Raw genomic sequence first — 20,198 nt, forward strand, 5'->3', positions numbered from 1 at the left:
AATAGTAGGAGATCCTAGCAAGTCCTGCTGCATGCTATGGCACGCCAATTACTTGGGGTGAACTCAGGTTTGGGTCTCAAAACTGGTGGTCTTTTTTTGTTTGGTTTTTGGGTTTTTTTGGGGGGTGTGTGTGTTAGTTTCTGTTCTTCCTAGAAGGCATCAGATCTGCCTTATATCCAAGACAAGGTTTCACCCACATATAATACAGGTAGTAAATAGGGACTATTATTGAAGAAACAACTGTCTCTACAGCTTGAACCTTTGACACAACATGTTTTCTTCCTTTACCTTTACCAAATAGACCTTTATTTGAAACTATCAGATTCCCTATTGAAACAAGGACTTTATAATTGCATGACCAAGTTTGGGTCAACACACTCTTCCATCCTTTACCAATAAATCAATAATATGAAATTATGATGGAAAAAGTTAGAAAATAGAGAATTACAGTTGTCATAGCAATTTTAACTCTGTTCCTGTCTGTCATGTGGAATATTGTATACCAACCTGGTGTTAGCATTAAAGGATTAAGATATTAATTGAGGCATTGGAAAGAGTAACTGAACTTCCAGTCATGTGAAATCTGTTTTGATATTGTGACAACAATTTTGGGGACTTGGAAGTAGAGTGGGTGGTGAGTGTGAAAGAAAGTTGAAGCAAAGGTAAATTTATTTGATTCTGCACTGGCAATCACATTTGAATGCCTAGAAGAGCATGTATATGAAAGAGTGCACAGAATTGCACGTCTATTTGAAATTGTGCCTAAGAGCAGTGAGCACCCGAGTGGGCAAAAATTGAAAACCTAGGCACTAAAACCATCAAACTTCTTCCTGTAATTGTTTTGATGCCATAAGGTCATAGTTAATAACTAACTTTTTTTAAACTTAACAAAGCACACATTCTCTAGGAAGGATGGTATGTGCCAGGTCAAAAGCAGTTTTGTTATCTGTGCATAAAAGGCAGAAAACATTGAAACTTTTTTTCCATTATCAAGTGGACTATTAATCTATTGGAGTTTCTTCAGATAGCAATTTATCTCTAAGCTGAGGAGAAGCATGAAGTGCATGTATGTGCTCAAAACGTAACTTCGGGGAATTAAGTTATCAAAGTAAGGGTTTGGAATGACAGTATCTTCTTAGCCATCGCAGAGGTAGAATTAGCTTAGTGCTATATATGTAGTAGTAGTAATGATTTAGCCCTATAAGGGTGTCCACCTGTCTGTACAAAATTTTAAGTCTATCTGCCACAATCTTAGAAATGCTTATAAAGTTGTCAGTGTTGTTGAGGCAGTTTAAAACATTGTATATGAAAAACAGTCTTTAAGAAAACCGAAATATTAGTGTAGTAAATATTAATGCAGAACTAGAATAATGTATTTTTGCAGGTACCTGTCTTGGGCCTTAGACACAAATCAAGAAGAACGAGACAAAGGTAAAACAGTAGAAGTGGGCCGTGCCTATTTTGAAACAGAGAAGAAACACTTCACAATCCTAGATGCCCCAGGGCATAAGAGCTTTGTTCCAAATATGATTGGCGGGGCTTCTCAAGCTGATCTGGCTGTGTTGGTAAGAAAAACAAATTGGACATCTACACATAATGGTATTGCTACAAATAGCTAGATCAGAATTACATATATAAGAATATCTCGTCAGTTGTCGTCTCTGAAATTTTCAAATCTTAATGTAGCAATCTAGTAATATTTGTATGTAATTCAGTTCTGATAGGTACACTGTAACCCAGCTTCTAATGTCAACACTGTTAAATGGTTTTGAGAGTTAGATTGTGGTGATGTTTGTGTGTTCAGGGTTTATTGCATTATTGAATATAAGGCTGTAAATCATGTATTGTCCTTTGATTTAATTGCAGAATAACTGAGAATAATTCTAATTCTTAAGTTGTTTTTTTTTAAATACTTAACACTTTTTTAAAATTTAGGTTATTTCTGCAAGAAAAGGAGAGTTTGAAACTGGATTTGAAAAAGGGGGACAAACAAGAGAACATGCCATGTTAGCAAAAACAGCAGGTGTAAAACATTTAATAGTTCTTATTAATAAAATGGATGATCCAACTGTGAACTGGAGTAACGAAAGGTGAGTGTTTCTATGAAGTAAAAAATATTTTTAAATATTTTCATGTAATTAATTATAGCTGAACTACAAGCTACAGTAGTTTACAGTTAGTGCTGTTTTTTGCCAAAGCCTCATTTGATCCTTGGCTGGAAGGATGGTGGGCCTAAGAATACAAGCATAATCTACAGAGCAGCTACTGGAAAGTAGATAATTATGTATTTTAACAGTTTGTTGTGTATGTATGTCTAATAAAGCCACAAGCTCTAATATCAATTGAGAGTTAGGAAAACTTTCCAAGTTTCAAGGAATTTAGAGCAAATCAATCTCTCTCTCTCTCTCTCTCTCTCTCTCTCTCTCTCTCTCTCTGTCTCACTCACTCACTCCTCTCCCTAGTTAGTTAAATGCAGTTTGCGAGACTTTCATCTACTTCAACAATAATTTGAATAACTCCAGTAACTAAGCTAAGAGGGCATTCAGCAAATTTATGTTAAACTTTCTTTCTTATCCCTCAGCTTGTTTGGGGGGGGAGGGGCATTAAGCACACATTGCTGAAGTAGCTGCATGTGGCAAATTGATTGGCAAGTCACTTCCAGTAAACTTGATCAAATCCAGAATATTGATCTAATCAGCAAGTTTTCTTTTGAATTTTTATTGTAATACTAGATTTCAAATAGAAAAATAGAACTTTACTGGAATTTCTTAATCTAGCATGATTGAGCTGCATGCCAATTTTTAATAGATATGAAGAATGTAAAGAGAAGCTGGTGCCATTTTTGAAGAAAGTTGGCTTCAATCCCAAAAAAGATATTCATTTTATGCCCTGCTCGGGACTGACTGGAGCAAACCTTAAAGAGCAATCGGATTTCTGTCCTTGGTATATGTAAGTAACTTAGTGTTGTTAACATGTTGGGGACATAGTAATAGTTCATTAATAGGCAGTACTATAGTACAGCTAGGTGGAAGTATAGGTTTGTATCTTGTAGTCAGATCCAATATGATTGACTAACATATACGTGAGGGAAGACTGTCATTGCAAAGGCAATAGAAAACAATATGACCAAGAAGTAAAGCAGAAGCATTTGAGCACTGTTGAAGAAATTCGCTACAAAAGCACTATTTCTGTTGTATGTTGAGTTAGGTTACCACAGACCATAACAGTATTTTCTTTGCCTTGTGAGGTCTTGAAAGTGCTGTACTGCCACTTGAATTTTCCAGTGATTTCACGTTGGGTGTGTGGCTAGGGTGAAAAACAGTTTGATGTGAATAGTCTGTATAGAACCTGAATAAGATTGTGAACATGGCTCATAGCCATTTAATGCTATGTTTGCTGATATGGCTCAAGGCAATTAAACCATGTTAATGAAAACCACTCTGAAAACTAGCCTATTATGTTCACGCGCCTGGAACAGATTTAGCATATCTAGCAAGAGTCTCAATGGACTAATGAACTGTTCTAAAAAATGCTTGTAATGTGGTTTTAAAATTAAATGGTGTGAATGTAAGCAGTATAACCACTTTTGATCTGTTAAGGATTTCATTGTTTAGAGGTTAAAGTTATTTCCCTTTGCTGTGTGTGGCTGAAATCCTTTCCTTGATTTGTAATGAATAAGCCATACAGTTCGGCTAAACTTTAAACTAAGTGAAATGTTTATTTAAATAAATATTTTTACTCCTTTTAGCGGGTTACCATTTATTCCGTATCTGGATAATTTGCCAAACTTCAACCGTTCAGTTGATGGACCAATCAGGCTGCCAATTGTGGATAAATATAAGGTACAAAATGAAACTAGGATTTGAAATTAGTTATGTTACCTTCAAATAGATGGCCCAGTCTTACTTTATTTTCAAAGGATTCCCATAGTTCTGTCTTAAATGTGGTGGGCATTGTGTCATTTACCTTTTGATATACTGGATTGACTGAAAAGGGTGACATTTGCTTTTAAATATGTTCTTATGCTCACCATTTCATGCTTTAGATGTTTTTCTCATTGGAAAATACTAACTTAGATGCAATAATGCAACATCACTTGATATATCAATTGATGTATCTGCGTTGACTACATTTATGATTAAACAGTAAAACACAGCATTATTTTAAGAAAAATAAGCTTTTAAACAGTGTTTCTGTTTTTTACAAAGGATATGGGCACTGTGGTCCTGGGAAAGCTGGAATCAGGCTCTATTTGCAAAGGACAGCAACTTGTGATGATGCCAAACAAGGTATGGCAAGTTTTCACCTTCCATATTTAAGAAGTTTCTAAGGCTATAATCAACTTGGTTTACAGTAAGTAATTTGATCAGAACTAAGAGCTTCCGTATATGACACTGTGTCAAACAGGATTCTGCTTTATATAACTGCCTCTGAAAATATTCCATGTTTTAAAATCATAGGACTGGAAGGGTCCTCAAGAGGTCATCAGTCCCCTGCACTCCTGGCAGGACCTAGTATTATCTAGACCATCCCTGACAGGTGTTTGGTGGAAACTTGTAAAATGTATGGGAGAAAACATCAGTGCGTAATATCTTAGTTTAGCAGTTAACTTTTTTTCTGGATGTTGAGTATGTCTTTGATTTCCTCAGCATTCAAAAGTAGAATTGCACTTCATCGCTAAACTCCAGTAACCCTTGGGTCATCAAATCAGTCTGGCTTATCCATTGGCCTGCTAAACCCAGGGTTGTGAGTTCAATCCTTGAGGGGGCCATTTAGGGATCTGAGGCAAAAATCTATCTGGGGATTGGTCCTGCTTCAAGCAGGGGGGTGAACTAGATGACCTCCTGAGATCCCTTCCAACCCTGGTATTCTATGATTCCCTCTATGATTTGAGCCTTAGTTTGCTTTGCAATAGGTATGTTTGCCTAGTTGAATCCTTTTTCTGCTGGGAGTTAGTCACCGCCTTCCTCGCACACTATATCCGTTTTCAAGTGAGAATGGAACAAATTCTAAGGATATAAGCTGAGGTATATGTTATTTTTATTGGCTTAAGTAGAGAATTCCTTTACCTTTTCTGTTCCAACAGACTGTCAGTGAAAATTAAGGGTGTCTCAGCATTCATGCCAGAACATAAGATGAATCTCTTGTACGCTGGAAACTGACATTTCTTTATGCAAAATGCATTGTTGCTTAGACTGATTTCCATGTCACCTCTTCTGGAAAATTAGCAGCTGCAAGTTAATAGTATAGGGCATTAAAGATTTAAAAATTGAGATTACAAAGGAGCTAGCTTTGTGTTGCTACCATCTGATGAATAGTATCCAGTAGTGTGATTAAAAGTAGATTCTGTAATCTAATGTCAAAGGTCTTGAAGGTTGCATCATATTTGTTTTTGACAGTCTGTCTATACCTGAATTAAGATTCCAAGATAAAAAGAAATTTTCCGACACTGTCTCCAAAAGTTATCTTGCATAGTAACCTCTACTCTATTTGATGTCCAGTCCACCTTAATTTAGGGTATGGAGAGCCAGTTAGATCTATATTAGGGCTCAAATTACCAGCATTTGTTCTACTGGTATAGTGACTAAAGAAATGAATCATCACAGCACTGAACAAAATAATTGCTCCTGAAATTTGAGTAAAAGACAAGTTTATCAACATGTAGGGGGAAAGTTCCATAAGGGTTAAATGCATTAGTAACAGAATATTTTTCTTGTTAAAACTTAATTTGCCTATTTTGGTGAAAATTATACCTGGCATTTCTTATTTGCAAGTGGTTTAGAAAATATTGTTTTAAAATACATCTTCCATGGAACTTGCGCAATTATTTCCCCAGGGGGAAAAAGGAAGAAGACTCAACAATTTAAAGAACTAATTTGAGATGCAATTCTCAGATGAGCTTGTACTTTTTGACTTAAGTAGCTATTTCCTTTTCATCACAAAACTGTTTGACACTACTACTACTGACAGACAGACACCCATGTAACTCTGTAGGAGAATTAGTAGGGAGTGCTTGAGAAGTTGCAAATGCCTTTAGCAGGTTACCATAAACATAAAATATGTATATTTCAATAAGTCCTTTTACACTTCAGATGACATGCACTTCTGTTAGTAGCAGTAGTGAGTTAAAACCTTACAAAAGTGAACAGTAGTAACCCTTTTACTCTTTGGGGGCGGGAGGGGTAGGATGAATCTTCCCCCCCCCCCCCCCCTACTCTTTTTCAAATTAATCTAATTCTTCCCCACTGGTCCTTACTGGTGAGTGAAGTCATGAGACCAAAGGACAGACTATGGTGTAAAGGGATGTCAATAAATTAGATTATATGATGTTTTGATTGAGAGTATTCATAAACCTGCATCCTGATTTATATTCATCTGCTTAGGAAGCTCTACAAAATCTTCTCATATGATCTGCAAACAAAATCACTTCACTCGTTTATTCTGACATATTATTCCTTTTATCAGAGTGCTCAAAGGGTACGTTTTAAAAATGTAACCTTGGCACATACTTGCTTTTCATCTTTTGAATATAAAGTTCTCGAAATTTAAAACTTGACTGTTGTGGACACGTGGACTAGTTCTGGTTCTAATATTTTTAAAAAATACATATTTAATGTAATACATATTTATAACACCACAGTATACACTCCCCAAAGTGGATGAGACTTACCTCTTGCTTATGATCTCCATAAATGTATGTGCCTTTTGCTGTGAGGAAGCCTTTTGAAACTTGCTCTAGACTAACATTTAAAATACAATGTATCATAATGTTGTATAAATTGGAATATTGGACAGAACAAAAGTGCTAGATTATATTTTAATAACTAAGTGATACCAGGAAATTTCCTTCTCTGCTCAAGTTTTTCATACAATTGTGAATTATAATGCATTATAATAAAAATTAGGGCTGTCAAGCAATTAAGCGTTTAAGCGTGCGATTAATCGCATTGTTAAAAAATAAAAGAATATCATTTATTTAAATATTTTCCAATATATTGATTTCAATTATAACAGAATATGAAGTGTGCAGTGCTCACTTTACATTTATTTTTATTACAAATATTTGCACTGTAAAAAAAATGTATAGTATTTTTCAATTCACCTCATACAAGTACTGTGGTGCAATCTATTTATCATGAAAGTTGAACTTAAAAATGTAGAATTATGTACAAAAAATAACTGCAATCAAAAATTAAAATAAATTAAAACTTTAGAGCCTACAAGTCCTCTCAGTCCTACTTAATGTTCAGCCAATCGCTCAAATAATTTTGTTTACGTTTGCAGGAGATAATGCTGCCTGCTTCTTGTTCACAATGTCGCCTGAAACTGAGAACAGGGGTTCACATAGCACTGTTGTAGCCGGTGTCGCAAGGTATTTACATCCCAGATTCATATGTACCTTCGTGCTTCAACCACCATTCCAGAGGACATGCATCCATGTTGATGACAGGTTCTGCTCAATAACCATCCAAAGCAGTGTGGACCGACACATGTTCATTTTCATCATCTGAGTCAAATGCCACCAGCAGAAGGTTGATTTTCTTCTTTGGTTGTTTGGATTCTGTAGTTTTCGCATCGGAGTGTTGCTCTTTTAAGACTTCTGGAAGCATGCTCCACACCCCGTCCCGATCAGATTTTGGAAGGCACTTCAGATTCTTAAATCTTGGGTCGAGTGCCATAGCTGTCTTTAGAAATCTCACATTGTACCTTCATGTTTTGTCAAATCTGCAGCGAAAGCGTTCTTAAAATGAACATGTTTTGAGCCCTCATCCAAGACTACTAGAACATGAAATATATGGCAGAATGTAGGTAAAATAGAGATCGAGACATACAATTCTCCCCCAAAGAGTTCAGTCACAAATTTAATGCATTATTTTTTTTACAAGCATCATCAGCATGGAAGCATGTCCACTGGAATGGTGGCCAAAGCATGAAGCGGCATATGAATGTTTAGCATATCTGGTACATAGGTACTTGCAATGCTGGCTACAAAAGTGCCATGCGAATCCTGTTCTCACTTTCTGGTGACATTGTAAATAAGAAGTTGGCAGCATTATCTCCCGTAAGTGTGAACTAACTTGTTTGTCTTAGTGATTGGCTGAATGAGAAATAGGACTGAGTGGACTTGTAGGCTCTGAAGTTTTGCACTGTTTTTTTGTTTTTTTTAGTGCAGTCATGTAACAAAAAGAATCTACATTTGTAAATTGCACTTTCACGATTGTACTACAGTACTTGTATGAGGTGAATTGAAAAATACTGTTATTTTTACAGTGCAAATATTTGTAACAAAAATAAGTGAGTACTATACATTTTGTATTCAGTGTTGTAATTGAAATCATATATTTGAAAATGTAGAAAAAAATCCACAAATATTTAATAAATTTCAATTGGTATTGTTTAACAGTGCACTTAAAATTACAATTATTCACAATTAATTTTTTTGAGTTAATTGCATGAGTTAACTGCGATTAATCGACAGTCCTAATAATAATACACCTAGTGCAACATATTTAAACTAATGCAGAGATGTAGCTGACAAACTGTATAGGTCTAATATACTCTTTTGTATTAGTGATTTTTTTTTTTTGTGTGAGATGCGTTAAGTAAAACAGAAAACCTGAATCTCGCTTTCTTTAAGCACAACGTGGAAGTTCTTGGAATCCTTTCTGATGATGTAGAAACTGATGCTGTAGCCCCAGGTGAAAACCTGAAGATTAGACTGAAAGGAATTGAAGAGGAGGAGATCCTTCCAGGATTTATACTCTGTGACCCTAATAACCTTTGTCATTCTGGACGCACATTTGATGCCCAGGTACACTAGCTGAAATATAGTTCTGTAATTCCTTGGTTCTTGTATCTAATGATGGTGAGTGACACTAAACAAGGCTACACCATTTGAAATTTGTTAGAAATTTCACAGCTGCTGTAAGACCACTGTGTGATTTCATAAATCTTAATGCAAGATTTAAAATCCTTGCTTAAAAAAGTCATGAGTGAATTGCATTTGTTCTTTGAACAAATGTTCTCTGAATGTGAATATTCTAATTGAAGTTTCAGAAATCCCTTATCTTAAAGCAAAATTCTATTTTCCTTCTTATAGCTCAGTTATTTTTCAGTAAGCATATTTCTGTATTATAAGACATTCAGTCATTGGGGGGAGAGCTAGCTCAGTGGTTTGAGCATTGGCCTGCTAAACCCAGGGTTGTGAGTTCAATCCTTGAGGGGGCCATTTAGGGATCTGGGGCAAAAATCTGTCTGGGGATTAGTCCTGCTCTGAGCAGGGGGTTGGACTAGATGACCTCCTGAGGTCCCTTCCAACCCTGATATTCTATGATTTTGCTGGTCCCCTAACAAGAGTGTGGGGTTGGCCTTTTGCTTCTGAAAAGTTTTATTCAGTGATGTGACGTGCCACGTATATGAAGTTCTAGATAAAAATGTGTAATAGCTAACCCTTAACTGGTTAGTCTCTGCCTCTTTAGAATATAATATGTGAGGAATGCAGTTATATTACACTTCTTATATTACTTTACAGATAGTGATAATTGAGCACAAATCCATCATCTGCCCTGGTTATAATGCGGTGCTGCACATTCATACCTGTATTGAAGAAGTCGAGATAACAGTGAGTTTATATTAATGCTTTAAGTTTAAGTTAAAGCATTCAGGTCATAGCAGGAACTTTTTATTCAATTGTTTGTACAGAAAATAGTACAACAGGTCTCCAGTCCAGATTGGACCCTTGTGTACTAACACAACATAGCAAATAATAAGCATCATGTATACATGTTATGAACACTTTGGGAGCTCTGAATGCTACTGTTTGTTCAAACTTGATATCATAAAAGGATACGGTCCACTATCACACTTTGGTCTGAATATCTTCCTAAAACTACCAAAAAGGGGGGGGGGGGGATATCTTTCTCCCTTTTTCAATTTGTTTACTTGTGGATTTGACAGCATTTTGTATGTCAGTTGCACTATATTCCAAGTATAGTCCATTTGTGTAGTTTTTCCCGCAGTAACAAGGGAGAGGGGTATTTGCAGAAAAAATTTATTGTAAAATCATAGAAGTTGGTGGGGGTGAGTGTCTCATGAGCAAGTGTTAGGTAAACCACTGTTACCTTATCAAAATTGACTAAATTTCAAGTAGACAGTAGTTTTAAAGAGGCTTGGTGAATACTGATGCTTTATTTCTGAAGGGAAAATATAATTGTCAATGAACTGTGTTTTGCTGACATTTAAAACTTCTCATTCTTGTGCAGGCCTTAATCTGCTTGGTAGACAAAAAATCAGGAGAAAAAAGTAAGACACGACCACGTTTTGTGAAACAAGATCAAGTATGCATTGCCCGTTTAAGGACAGCAGGAACCATCTGCCTTGAGACATTCAAAGAGTTCCCTCAGATGGGTCGTTTTACCTTAAGAGATGAGGGTAAGAGTACTTGTGCAACTATTAAAGTTTGTTTCTGTGTATATATACACCATCTTATTACACTTAGAATAAGAAATCTCAAACACTGAAATGAGAAATTGGAAATGGAAATACTAGCTGTCCCTTTTCTAACTGCAGTACTTAGTAGAAAATTCTATGTAGAAGAATGTTCCTTATTCTTCCTGCTGCAAAATAGATATGCCATTGTACAGTATATGGAGAGGAGACAATAGGGCTGCTGCTAATAACAGAAATGCATTCACAAGTATTGCATACTAAAGATACAGTAACTCCTCACTTAATGTTGTCCCGTTGTTACGTTGCTGATCAATTAGAAAACATGCTCATTTAAAGTTGCACAATGCTCCCTTATAATGTTGATTGGCAGCCCCTGCTTTGTCCACTGCTTGCAAAGAGCAGCCCGTTGGAGCTAGCTGGTGGGGGCTTGGAACCAAGGTGGACTGGCAATCCCCCTATGAGCTCCCCTAAGTTCCCTGTGCAGCAGGCTATCAATTTCTGGGCAGTTCAGCTGTCCCTCCATCCCACTGCCGTGTGCTGTTCCTGCCCTCTGCCTTAGAGCTGCTCCCGGGAGCCTCCTGCTTGCTGTGCAGAAAAGTTAAAGAATACAGGATGTTTCTCAAGATCTGAGGCCCAATTTGGGAGACTAATAATATTGTGACAGGTTTCAGAGTGGTAGCCATGTTAGTCTGTATCAGCAAAAAGAACGAGGAGTATTTGTGGCACCTTAGAGACTAACAAATTTGAGCATAAGCTTTCGTGGGCTAAAACCCACTTCATCGGATGCATGCAGTGGAAAATACAGTAGGAAGATCTATATATACACAGAGGACATGAAAAAATGGATGTTACCATACTAACTATAACGAGAGTAATCAGTTAAGGTGGGTTGTTATCAGTAGGAGAAGAAAAAACTTTTCTAGTGATAATCAGGATGGCCCATTTCCAACAGTTGACAAGAAGGTGTGTAACAGTAGAGAGGGAAAAAATTAGCATGGGGAAATAGGTTTTACTTTGTGTAATGACCCATCCCCTCCCAGTCTTTATTCAAGCCTAATTTAATGTCCAGTTTGCAAATTAATTCTAATTCAAGTCCTTAAGTCTGAATTTTCAAAGCTGAGAAAAGGATGTGTGCAGCACGAAGGGTCCATCCATTTTCTATATGTCTCAGATGCTTATGGACATACAAAGAGTTGGCTGTTAGTACAGATCCCCATTCTTCCTATTTACTTGCCGTGTATTCTCATCAGACTGGTTGAATATGCTGTTGCTCAGCTTTTTATAAAAGCAGCCACTTATAAAATGTAATGATAGGCAGGAAAATGTGGTCTCTTAAAATGTCAGCAATTCTGGATGTATTAGCTTTTTCTGGAATAATGCCCTTGTCAGGAGTTGACTGCATCTTAGTTGAAAAGTAAATGGTTTCCCGAGAGTTTCTCCCATCTTCCACATTTTTCTCAGTTGAAAAGGAAAACAGGCTGTTCTGAAATCATAACACTTTCTAGCTGATAGCACTTGGCGTCACTTCAAAAAATGGACTTGAAAGCATGATTTCCATTCTATTTAATCACTGGTGAGCAAAAAAGGCAGGTTCATACTAGAGTTCTGAGATTCCACCATCTTCCCAAACTGTTGAAATAGCCATGTACTGTCCGTAGCTTCAGCTTTAGTTTATGCCAGATCCCTACTGTTCACTAACCCGGTCAGCATGATTCTGTTTGGCTCTTAATCGCTACTCTTTTTTTTTTTTTTTTTTTTTTTTTCCTTCTACAATAATTAAGACATCAGATATATCCCTTGTAATCCATTGTTGTTTCATGATGAGCTACCCAAGTTAACAGCTTTAGATTCTAATAGTCAAGAGAATCAAACCGAGGAACATGAATCCTGGGTCTTGTAAGTGAGGCATAATATTTAGGGCTGTTGATTTAATCACAGTTAACTCACACGATTAATTCAAAAAAATTAATCATGATTAATTGCAGTTTTAATCACACTGTTAAACAATAGAATACCAATTGAAATTTATTAAATATTTTGGATGTTTTTCTACATTTTCAAATATATTGATTTCAATTACAACACAGAATACAAAGTGTACAGTACTCTATTATTTTTGTTACAAATATTTGCACTGTAAAAATGATAAAAGAAATAGTATTTTTCAGTTCACCTCATACAAGTATTGTAATGCAATCTCTTTATTGTGAAAGCGCAACTTAAAAATTTAGATTATTTTTGTTCCATAACTGCACTCAAAAACAAAACAAGGTAGAACTTTAGAGCCTACAAGTTCACTCAGTCCTATCTCTTGTTCAGTCAATCGCTAAGACAAACAAGTTTGTTTATATGTGCAGGACATAATGTTGCCCACATCTTATTTACAATGTCACCTGAAAGTGAGAACAGGCATTCACAATGCACTGTTGTAACTGGCGTCACAAGATATTTACGTGCCAGATATGCTAAACATTTGTATGCCCCTTCATGCTTTGGCCACATTCCAAAGGACATGCTTCCATATTGGTGATGCTTGTTTAAAAAAATGTGTTAATTAAATTTGACTGAACTTATTGGGGAGAATTGTATGTCTCCTGCTCTGTGTTTTGCCTGCATTCTGCCATATATTTCATGTTATAGCAATCTTGGATGATGACCCAGCACATGTTGTTCATTTTAAGAACACTTTCACTGCAAATTTGACAGAAGACAAAGAAGGTACCAATGTAAGATTTCTAAAGATAGCTATGGCACTCGACCCAAGATTTAAAAATCTGAAGTGCCTTCCAAAATCTGTTCGGGACAGGGTGTAGAGCATGCTTTCAGAAGTCTTAAAGGAGCAACACTCCAATGCGGAAACTACAGAACCTGAACCACCAAAAAAGAAAATCAAACTTCCGCTTGTGGCATTTGACTCAGATGATGAAAGTGAACATGAGTTGGTCCTCACTGCTTTGGATTGTTATCGAGCAGAACCCATTAGCATGGACGCATGTCCTCTGGAATGGTGGTTGAAGTATGAAGGGACGTATGAATCTTTAGCGCATCTGGCATGTAAATATCTTGCAACCCCAGCTACAACAGTGCCATGCGAACGCCCGTTCTCACTTTCAGGTGATATTATGAACAAGAAGCAGGCAGCATTATCTCCTGCACATGTAAACAAACTTGTCTGAGCGATTGGCTGAATAAGAAGTAGGACTGAGTAGACTTGTAGGCTCTTAAGTTTTTACATTGTTTTTTATTTTTGAATGCAGTTATTTTTTGTACATAATTCTACATTTGTAAGTTCAACTTTTAAGATAATACAAGTACTGTAGTGAAATCTAAGTGAATTGAAAATTACTATTTTTTTTTACAGTGCAAATACTTGTAATTAAAAAAAAAAGTACTGTACACGTGGTATTCTGTGTTGTAATTGAAATCAATATATTTGAAAATGTGAAAATATCCAAAAATATTTATATAAAAAGTATTCTATTATTTAACAGCACAATTAATCGCAATTAATTTTTTTAAGCGTGATTAATCACGATTAATTTAAGTGTGATTAGTTTTTTTAAGCGCTTGACAGCCCTAATAATATTCTGCAAACTTTGCTGGAATCAGACACTAAAAAGTAGTTCCCTTTTCCCCCACCCAGTTGTTGGCACAGAAAAACTAGTGCATCAAAGATTTCTCATGACATCTCCGTCAAGTAAAAATGACTTATGATCACATTATTTAAATACATTTAGCTTGAAGCAGGTGTTTCTAGTGAAGCAGAGTGCAGGAGCTCATTGATACTGCAGCTGCTAGTTGAACTTCAAACAAGAAGGAAAAAATGGTATTCCCAAATAACTTTTCACTAACCTGACAAAACATGCCTTATGGTCACAAAATATTATGACTTGAGGCAATCTTTGTTTTGCCATTCATTCTAGACTTCTGGCTATATGCATCCATAACAAAACTTATGGAATTACCTCCTGAAATAACATGCTTTTGCTCTTTAAGAGCTGTCCCTTATTGATTACTTAAATTCTTACATTTTAGGACAAGGGAATACATGGAACTTGCAGGAATGGTGTCTTCAACCTGTACAAGTTGGAATAGCATAACTTAAAGCACTTATGATGAAGCCTCTCTTAGCAAGCAAAAATTCAGATGAATGTAGAACAATCTCACTCTTTGTATCTACATTGATTTTTCCTGTGAGAGAGTGGCACTTTTGCTCCCATCAACACACTATTGTACTCTTGTCATGAAAAGTAATTTTCTCTAATATATAATTATCTGTGACACCATGAGGAATCTATGTTTTAGAAGCTTTCACACTTCTAGATATAAGTGCATTGTTCACCAATAAAGACCTAACACAAGCATCTTTCTCCTTGGTTTAGGTAAGACCATTGCAATTGGAAAAGTTCTGAAACTGGTTCCAGAGAAGGACTAAGCATTTTTCTTGATGACCCTGCACAATACTGTGAGGAAGATTGACTCTGCAAAAGCCTACTTCACACCGCCTTCTTATTTTCTGCCCATTGATAAACTTCTCCCCATATTTTGCAAAGACAAATTTCACAGCCAAGGTCCACATTATGTCAGCTTTCTCATATTGAGAGCTCTGCTATGCCACTGTTGAATTTCCCAAAAAGAGGTTTTTTTTCTCCCAAATTCTGCTTCCTTGCAAAGATTCGGCAATAGCTTTGTAAGTGATGTGGACATAATTGCCTTTAATTATGAAAATATAAAGGATTTTTAATGTTTAATTTCCCCTGGCATATTAAGACATCTTTTTTTCCAGGCAGATCACTCAGTGTGTGAGTGTGTGTACACATGTTACAAAGACAACTACCATGTTAATAAACTATTCAATTTGAAATCCTTTTTGGTATTGGAATTGCTTTTGAATAATGTTTTTTATCTGGATGTAACACTGTTGCATTAGCTTTTTAACTTTCCAAGTATGATTACTTGGAGTTTTCTAAACTCCTCAGCGGCTCTCTTCCTCCCCCTTCCCCCTCCTCCCTCCCCCCCCCCCCCGTTTTAAATGAGGTACTTAGACAATTGACCAAGTTTGTATAAAAGGAATTCGTTTTGCCCCATCCTAATACTGTTTAATGCATTCTTTAAATTAAATACCTTTTTGCAAATGTGGCACTACTTTATTAGCTTTATGTTGGTTTATATCTACAGCAAACCTAAGTTGACTTAACATAATTTCTTAGACACAGTAAGTTGATTTTGAATGCTAGAATTACATACTGTGTCTTTATAAAAAGTACAGCATAATCAAATTCTTACCTTCAGAAAATGCTAACAACCAGTAAATCAATGGAAGTTGTAAAAACATGGTAATTGTGGCAATAATGCCTATATTGGTATTTATTAGTTAGATTTTGTCTGAAAACTGGGCCAGTTAAAAAAGTGCCAGTTCTACAAGTCACTTAGTTCATTCTCTGTTAGAAGGCTGGATAATCCTTACTGTTTTAAAGACCTGTCTGAACTGAGGGGAGGGACTATTTAAGACCCTAAGTGTTTGCACATATTGAAATTTAGCAGGTGCAGAATCAAGTACAGTCTGTAAATTATTGCATATCAAGCCAATTTAAGCTTGTGTAGACTGGTAAAGAGCTTTCTTGAGAAAGTAAAGCCATAAGCAGTTTAAAATTAAGCTTCCTCAATACAACTTGAAGGAGCTAAATATATTAAAACCCTACGTAGTTGTAGGTAAAAGTGGACTATCTCCTGTTGCCATCCTGGTTCGAATGAAGTGAAAGAGGGTGAATGGGAAATGAGAGAAATGCATATTAATGGCAATTTCCATTATTAGTTTAAAAGGTTAACTTCAGAGCTTCTTCAGAATACTTTTCCTTTAAACTAAATATTTTGCAATTGTAAAATTAAATAGTGGTGAGCCCTTGCCTTCCCCAGAAGCTGACAGTCACATGACTGTTTCAGTTTACAGAACTCAAAATTTTAAATAGTTTTATCCTTCTTGTTTCTTTGTAACTGTGGAATTCCCATTCATTTCACTTAAGGCTACATTGTATGGACAGCGCAAGTTATTGTCCTTCAGTTTCATATGATTACACTTGTAGCTACCGTAATGCATGAAATTTAAATAAATTTTATTAAGTCTGCAAATCTCTGAGCTTTTATTTTTCTGGGAAATCTGAGAGCTTTAGACAAAATATAAACAAACACTTTCCCTTCCCCCCCCCTCCCTCCCACAACTAAGTGAACAAAAGCAAACTACAGACACTTGGATCTTAAACTGGCATAAAAATTAGTCAAGGAAATTCTTGCAAAGCTCTGTTTTTCTGGTTTGACTGAAAATTCTAAAGTACATAAATTGGCTCCCAAAATGTTTATGCTTTTGAAATTTTCTCCTTATTAAAACTGTCTTTGGGGAGTGACAGTTCAGGGAGGACCTAATGTAAAGTTGTTTTTTTTATTTAAAGCATTGAAATGCAACTGAAGCACTAAATATCTGAATTATCACTTTTGAGCAAACTTATAATGAGGACTTAAATTGATTAGTTTGATCATGGATGGAAAACAGATTCATCACTGAAACCTGAAAATCAACTGATGGATGGAAATGTAACAGGTCCATGGAACTGTCAAGGATTTCTATAATACACTAGATTTACGATGGAATATATTTGAATCCTATTTACATAAATCCAATTAAAACTGCCTTGGTATGTTAAGGGAAACTGAATTAAGATGGAAGTGCATTAACAATATGTTGAAAGGTAGGTTGTAGATCTTGTTAAAGCAATACAAAATTTTTATAAGGTTGTAAGGTGTTCTGTTTGAATATTTTACAACCTTTAAGCATATTAATAGCAAAATGCAAAGCAAAAGTATAGGGTATTTGGCTTCATTTTTAGGTATAAGAGCTAAATATGTCTATATACCTTTTATCCTATTTTGATCATTGACTTTTTTTGAATCTTCCTCAAATTGCGTAAGTTTAATGTACTCCATTAAATCTTCGCACCACATTGTTAGTGCAGTTTTTACTACAATTGATGGGCTGAATTTAGATAATTAAGGAAAAAGGAATGGTGCAGCTGCTTTGTTTTGAAATAAGTACTACTTGCTAATAAGTTCCTCAATGTAATAAACTTTTTTAAACAGTTGTCATTTTGAATCCTTATTTCCTTCTGTCAAAATACATGGCAAACTACTTTGAAGATGAAAGAAATAAAGGATTTACCCAGCCATAAAAGGAAAAAATAATGTGAACTAAGACATGAAGAGTTGAACTGAGTGTAAGGAAATGGCTTAACTTATCAACAGATAAATATACTATACTGACTTTACATGATTAAGATCTTTTGTTACTGAACTGAAAGCCTTGATGATATATGTAATGATTAAATGCAAAAAATCTTTGTGGAGTACCAGAGTCCTGATTATTCTGTAACATGAAAAATGACAGTTCATTCTTTCCTGCTAGTTATAAGAGGAAACAAACACCACATAAAATAGGACGTTGGGCTTGCTAATCATGCTGGTGATATGGCTTAAGGCTACAGATTTTTCAATGGCACAAGATGCCCAGTGAAAATTGCTTAATGAATAACCTCTGCCACCAACTCATTAAATATTATCGTCATGAGAAATATAGCCTTCATGAGAGGTCTACATATGTTCTCAGACATTGGGGTTTTTTTAGATGAACCATTCCAGAAGTCTGAATAAATGTTATGTCTTGCCTTTTTTATGTTGGCAGTGCAGAATGTTTAGATTATCTGCTGAAACCTGTGCAGATGGAGTTTTCTCCATACAAGACTTCATGGCTTTTTCTCACCCAGCACTCCAAGAAACTGGCTCAGTCAGCAACTCAATAGACCTAATCTGCTTCTTTACAGTCCCCATGTGGGATCCTTACGGAAAAGTATACCAACAAAGATAGTTCTTAAATAGCTATTGTTCTTAAGGAAAATGGTAGGATCTCAATTTACGTCAGTGTGCTATGGACCTCGGTTATCAAGTCACTTTATTTTCCTCCCCCCCCACCACCACCACCACTGTGGAGAAGAGTTATCACTGGTTCTAATCTTAATATCCAACAAAGATTACTTCTGACTAGCTGATACATATGTTGGATTACCTAGATCTCTGCGTACAATGGTCTTTGTGTTCTCTTGTTAAATTTCATATTAACTCTTGACTCCTGTCCCGCCATTAGCTGGATTTCTGTTGCCAAAAAAATCTGCTTGGCAGAGTGGAAGAAAGCATGACTTCTCCAATTCTTTGAGGGTGGCTCAAGTTACTGCATATAAAAGCTCTTCCAAGAAGTATTAGGATTGATTAAACCACCCTCAGGTGGTCAAGTTGTTTAACTTGTCCCTGTAGGGCAATCTAAAGAAAAACATGGAGAATTAAGCAGATGAAAGTTACTTCTGCTCACCTCAAAACACTGTATGATCACTGCCTGCCTAGACAGTGCTTGTAGTTCTGTTCCCTGGGTAACATAACTCTGGAATAGGGGACAGGACAGAAAACTTCCACATCCATCACTACACCGCATGTAGATATTTGTTCTTCTAAATGTTCTGGTTAGTTGAGTCTCATTGAAAAACTTACATATGTTGAATGCTGTAGAAGGATCAGAATCTGTTCTTCAAAGGTGTCATGTAAATGGTGGGGGGTGGGAGAGAATCTGGCTTCTGCACAGTGTATAAAGGCCTGAAATAATTTTTCTAAAGTACTTTCTTTTTTAATAGAAATTCAGACCTTGCTTGTACTACTTGTCTAGAGAAACTATGGACCACTGCAGAACTAATAGGTTTATTATTGGCAGTTACTTACAGTAGTTCTGAGGCCCCAATCACGAGGGGGGTCCCATGGTATTGAGTACTGTACAATTACAGAGGTAGGGATGGTCCCTTCTCTTGGAGAATGAGTAGCTAGGAAGTGAAACCTAATTATTCAAGGGAAATAACTTTTTTTTTTTTTTAATAGAATATCCGGGTTGGAAGGGACCTCAGGAGGTCATTTAGTCCAACCCCCTGCTCAAAGCAGGACCAATTCCCAGACAGATTTTTGCCCCAGATCCCTAAATGGCCCCCTCAAGGACTGAGCTCACAACCCTGGGTTTAGCAGGCCAATGCTCAATCCACTGAGCTATCCCTCCCCCCTACTGAATAACTATTATTCATACTGTGATAGTGTCTAGATGGCACAATCAAGCTTGTAGGAGGCACTGTATAAATATGTTCGTAAGAGTCAGTTGCTGTCTAAGAAACTTACACACTGATTTCAAGATGGGAAGTAACAAGTGACTATAGGGGAGAGAAAAAGGTGGAAAGAAATGAAAGTTTAAACAAGAATAGGACTTTGAAAATGCTGTGGAGGAGGAAGTAGTAACCAGAAGGATTTGTCCAGGTCCTTGGTCTATAGGGTAAGAAGAACGGAGTGTTACATGACACCCATGTTGTGTGACAAAGAAGATGATGGCATTAACAGCAAGAGAAGAGGGAGAGGGTTTGGAAGGAAAGGTGAGAAGTTTTGTACCAGATGAAGTTTGACGAAGATATCTAGGGAGGGTCAGAGACAGGTCAAGATGCTGAATTGGATAGGAGTAAATAAGTCAGCAGTATGTAATGTGGACAGAGACCACTGTAAAAACAAAACAAAAAAAACTAAACCACCTAAAGTGGAAGAACAGGTGCCCTAGTTAAAAATTAACTACATCTGTCCCTTTAATTAAGGGCTGAATGCACAATCCACTTCTCTAAGTCCTCCAC

At 36.3% G+C, this 20,198-nt stretch overlaps 1 protein-coding gene across 2 annotated transcripts in view; it reads left to right on the forward strand.

Moving 5' to 3' along the window:
- Positions 1–15,313, forward strand: part of GSPT1 (G1 to S phase transition 1) — a 37,527-nt gene extending 22,214 nt beyond the window's left edge. For both annotated transcript variants that reach the window (XM_054041830.1, XM_054041831.1), the window contains exons 7-15: positions 1,385–1,565; positions 1,936–2,090; positions 2,809–2,949; positions 3,749–3,842; positions 4,209–4,289; positions 8,639–8,812; positions 9,533–9,622; positions 10,263–10,431; positions 14,832–15,313. In XM_054041830.1, the coding sequence (XP_053897805.1) occupies positions 1,385–1,565; positions 1,936–2,090; positions 2,809–2,949; positions 3,749–3,842; positions 4,209–4,289; positions 8,639–8,812; positions 9,533–9,622; positions 10,263–10,431; positions 14,832–14,884 (1,138 nt within the window). In that variant the 3' untranslated portion in view covers positions 14,885–15,313. The remainder of the gene's footprint in view (positions 1–1,384; positions 1,566–1,935; positions 2,091–2,808; positions 2,950–3,748; positions 3,843–4,208; positions 4,290–8,638; positions 8,813–9,532; positions 9,623–10,262; positions 10,432–14,831) is intronic.
- The last annotated feature ends 4,885 nt before the right edge of the window (positions 15,314–20,198 follow it).

The sequence above is a fragment of the Malaclemys terrapin genome, chromosome 10, assembly GCF_027887155.1.
Source record: "Malaclemys terrapin pileata isolate rMalTer1 chromosome 10, rMalTer1.hap1, whole genome shotgun sequence".
NCBI lineage: Eukaryota > Metazoa > Chordata > Testudines > Emydidae > Malaclemys > Malaclemys terrapin.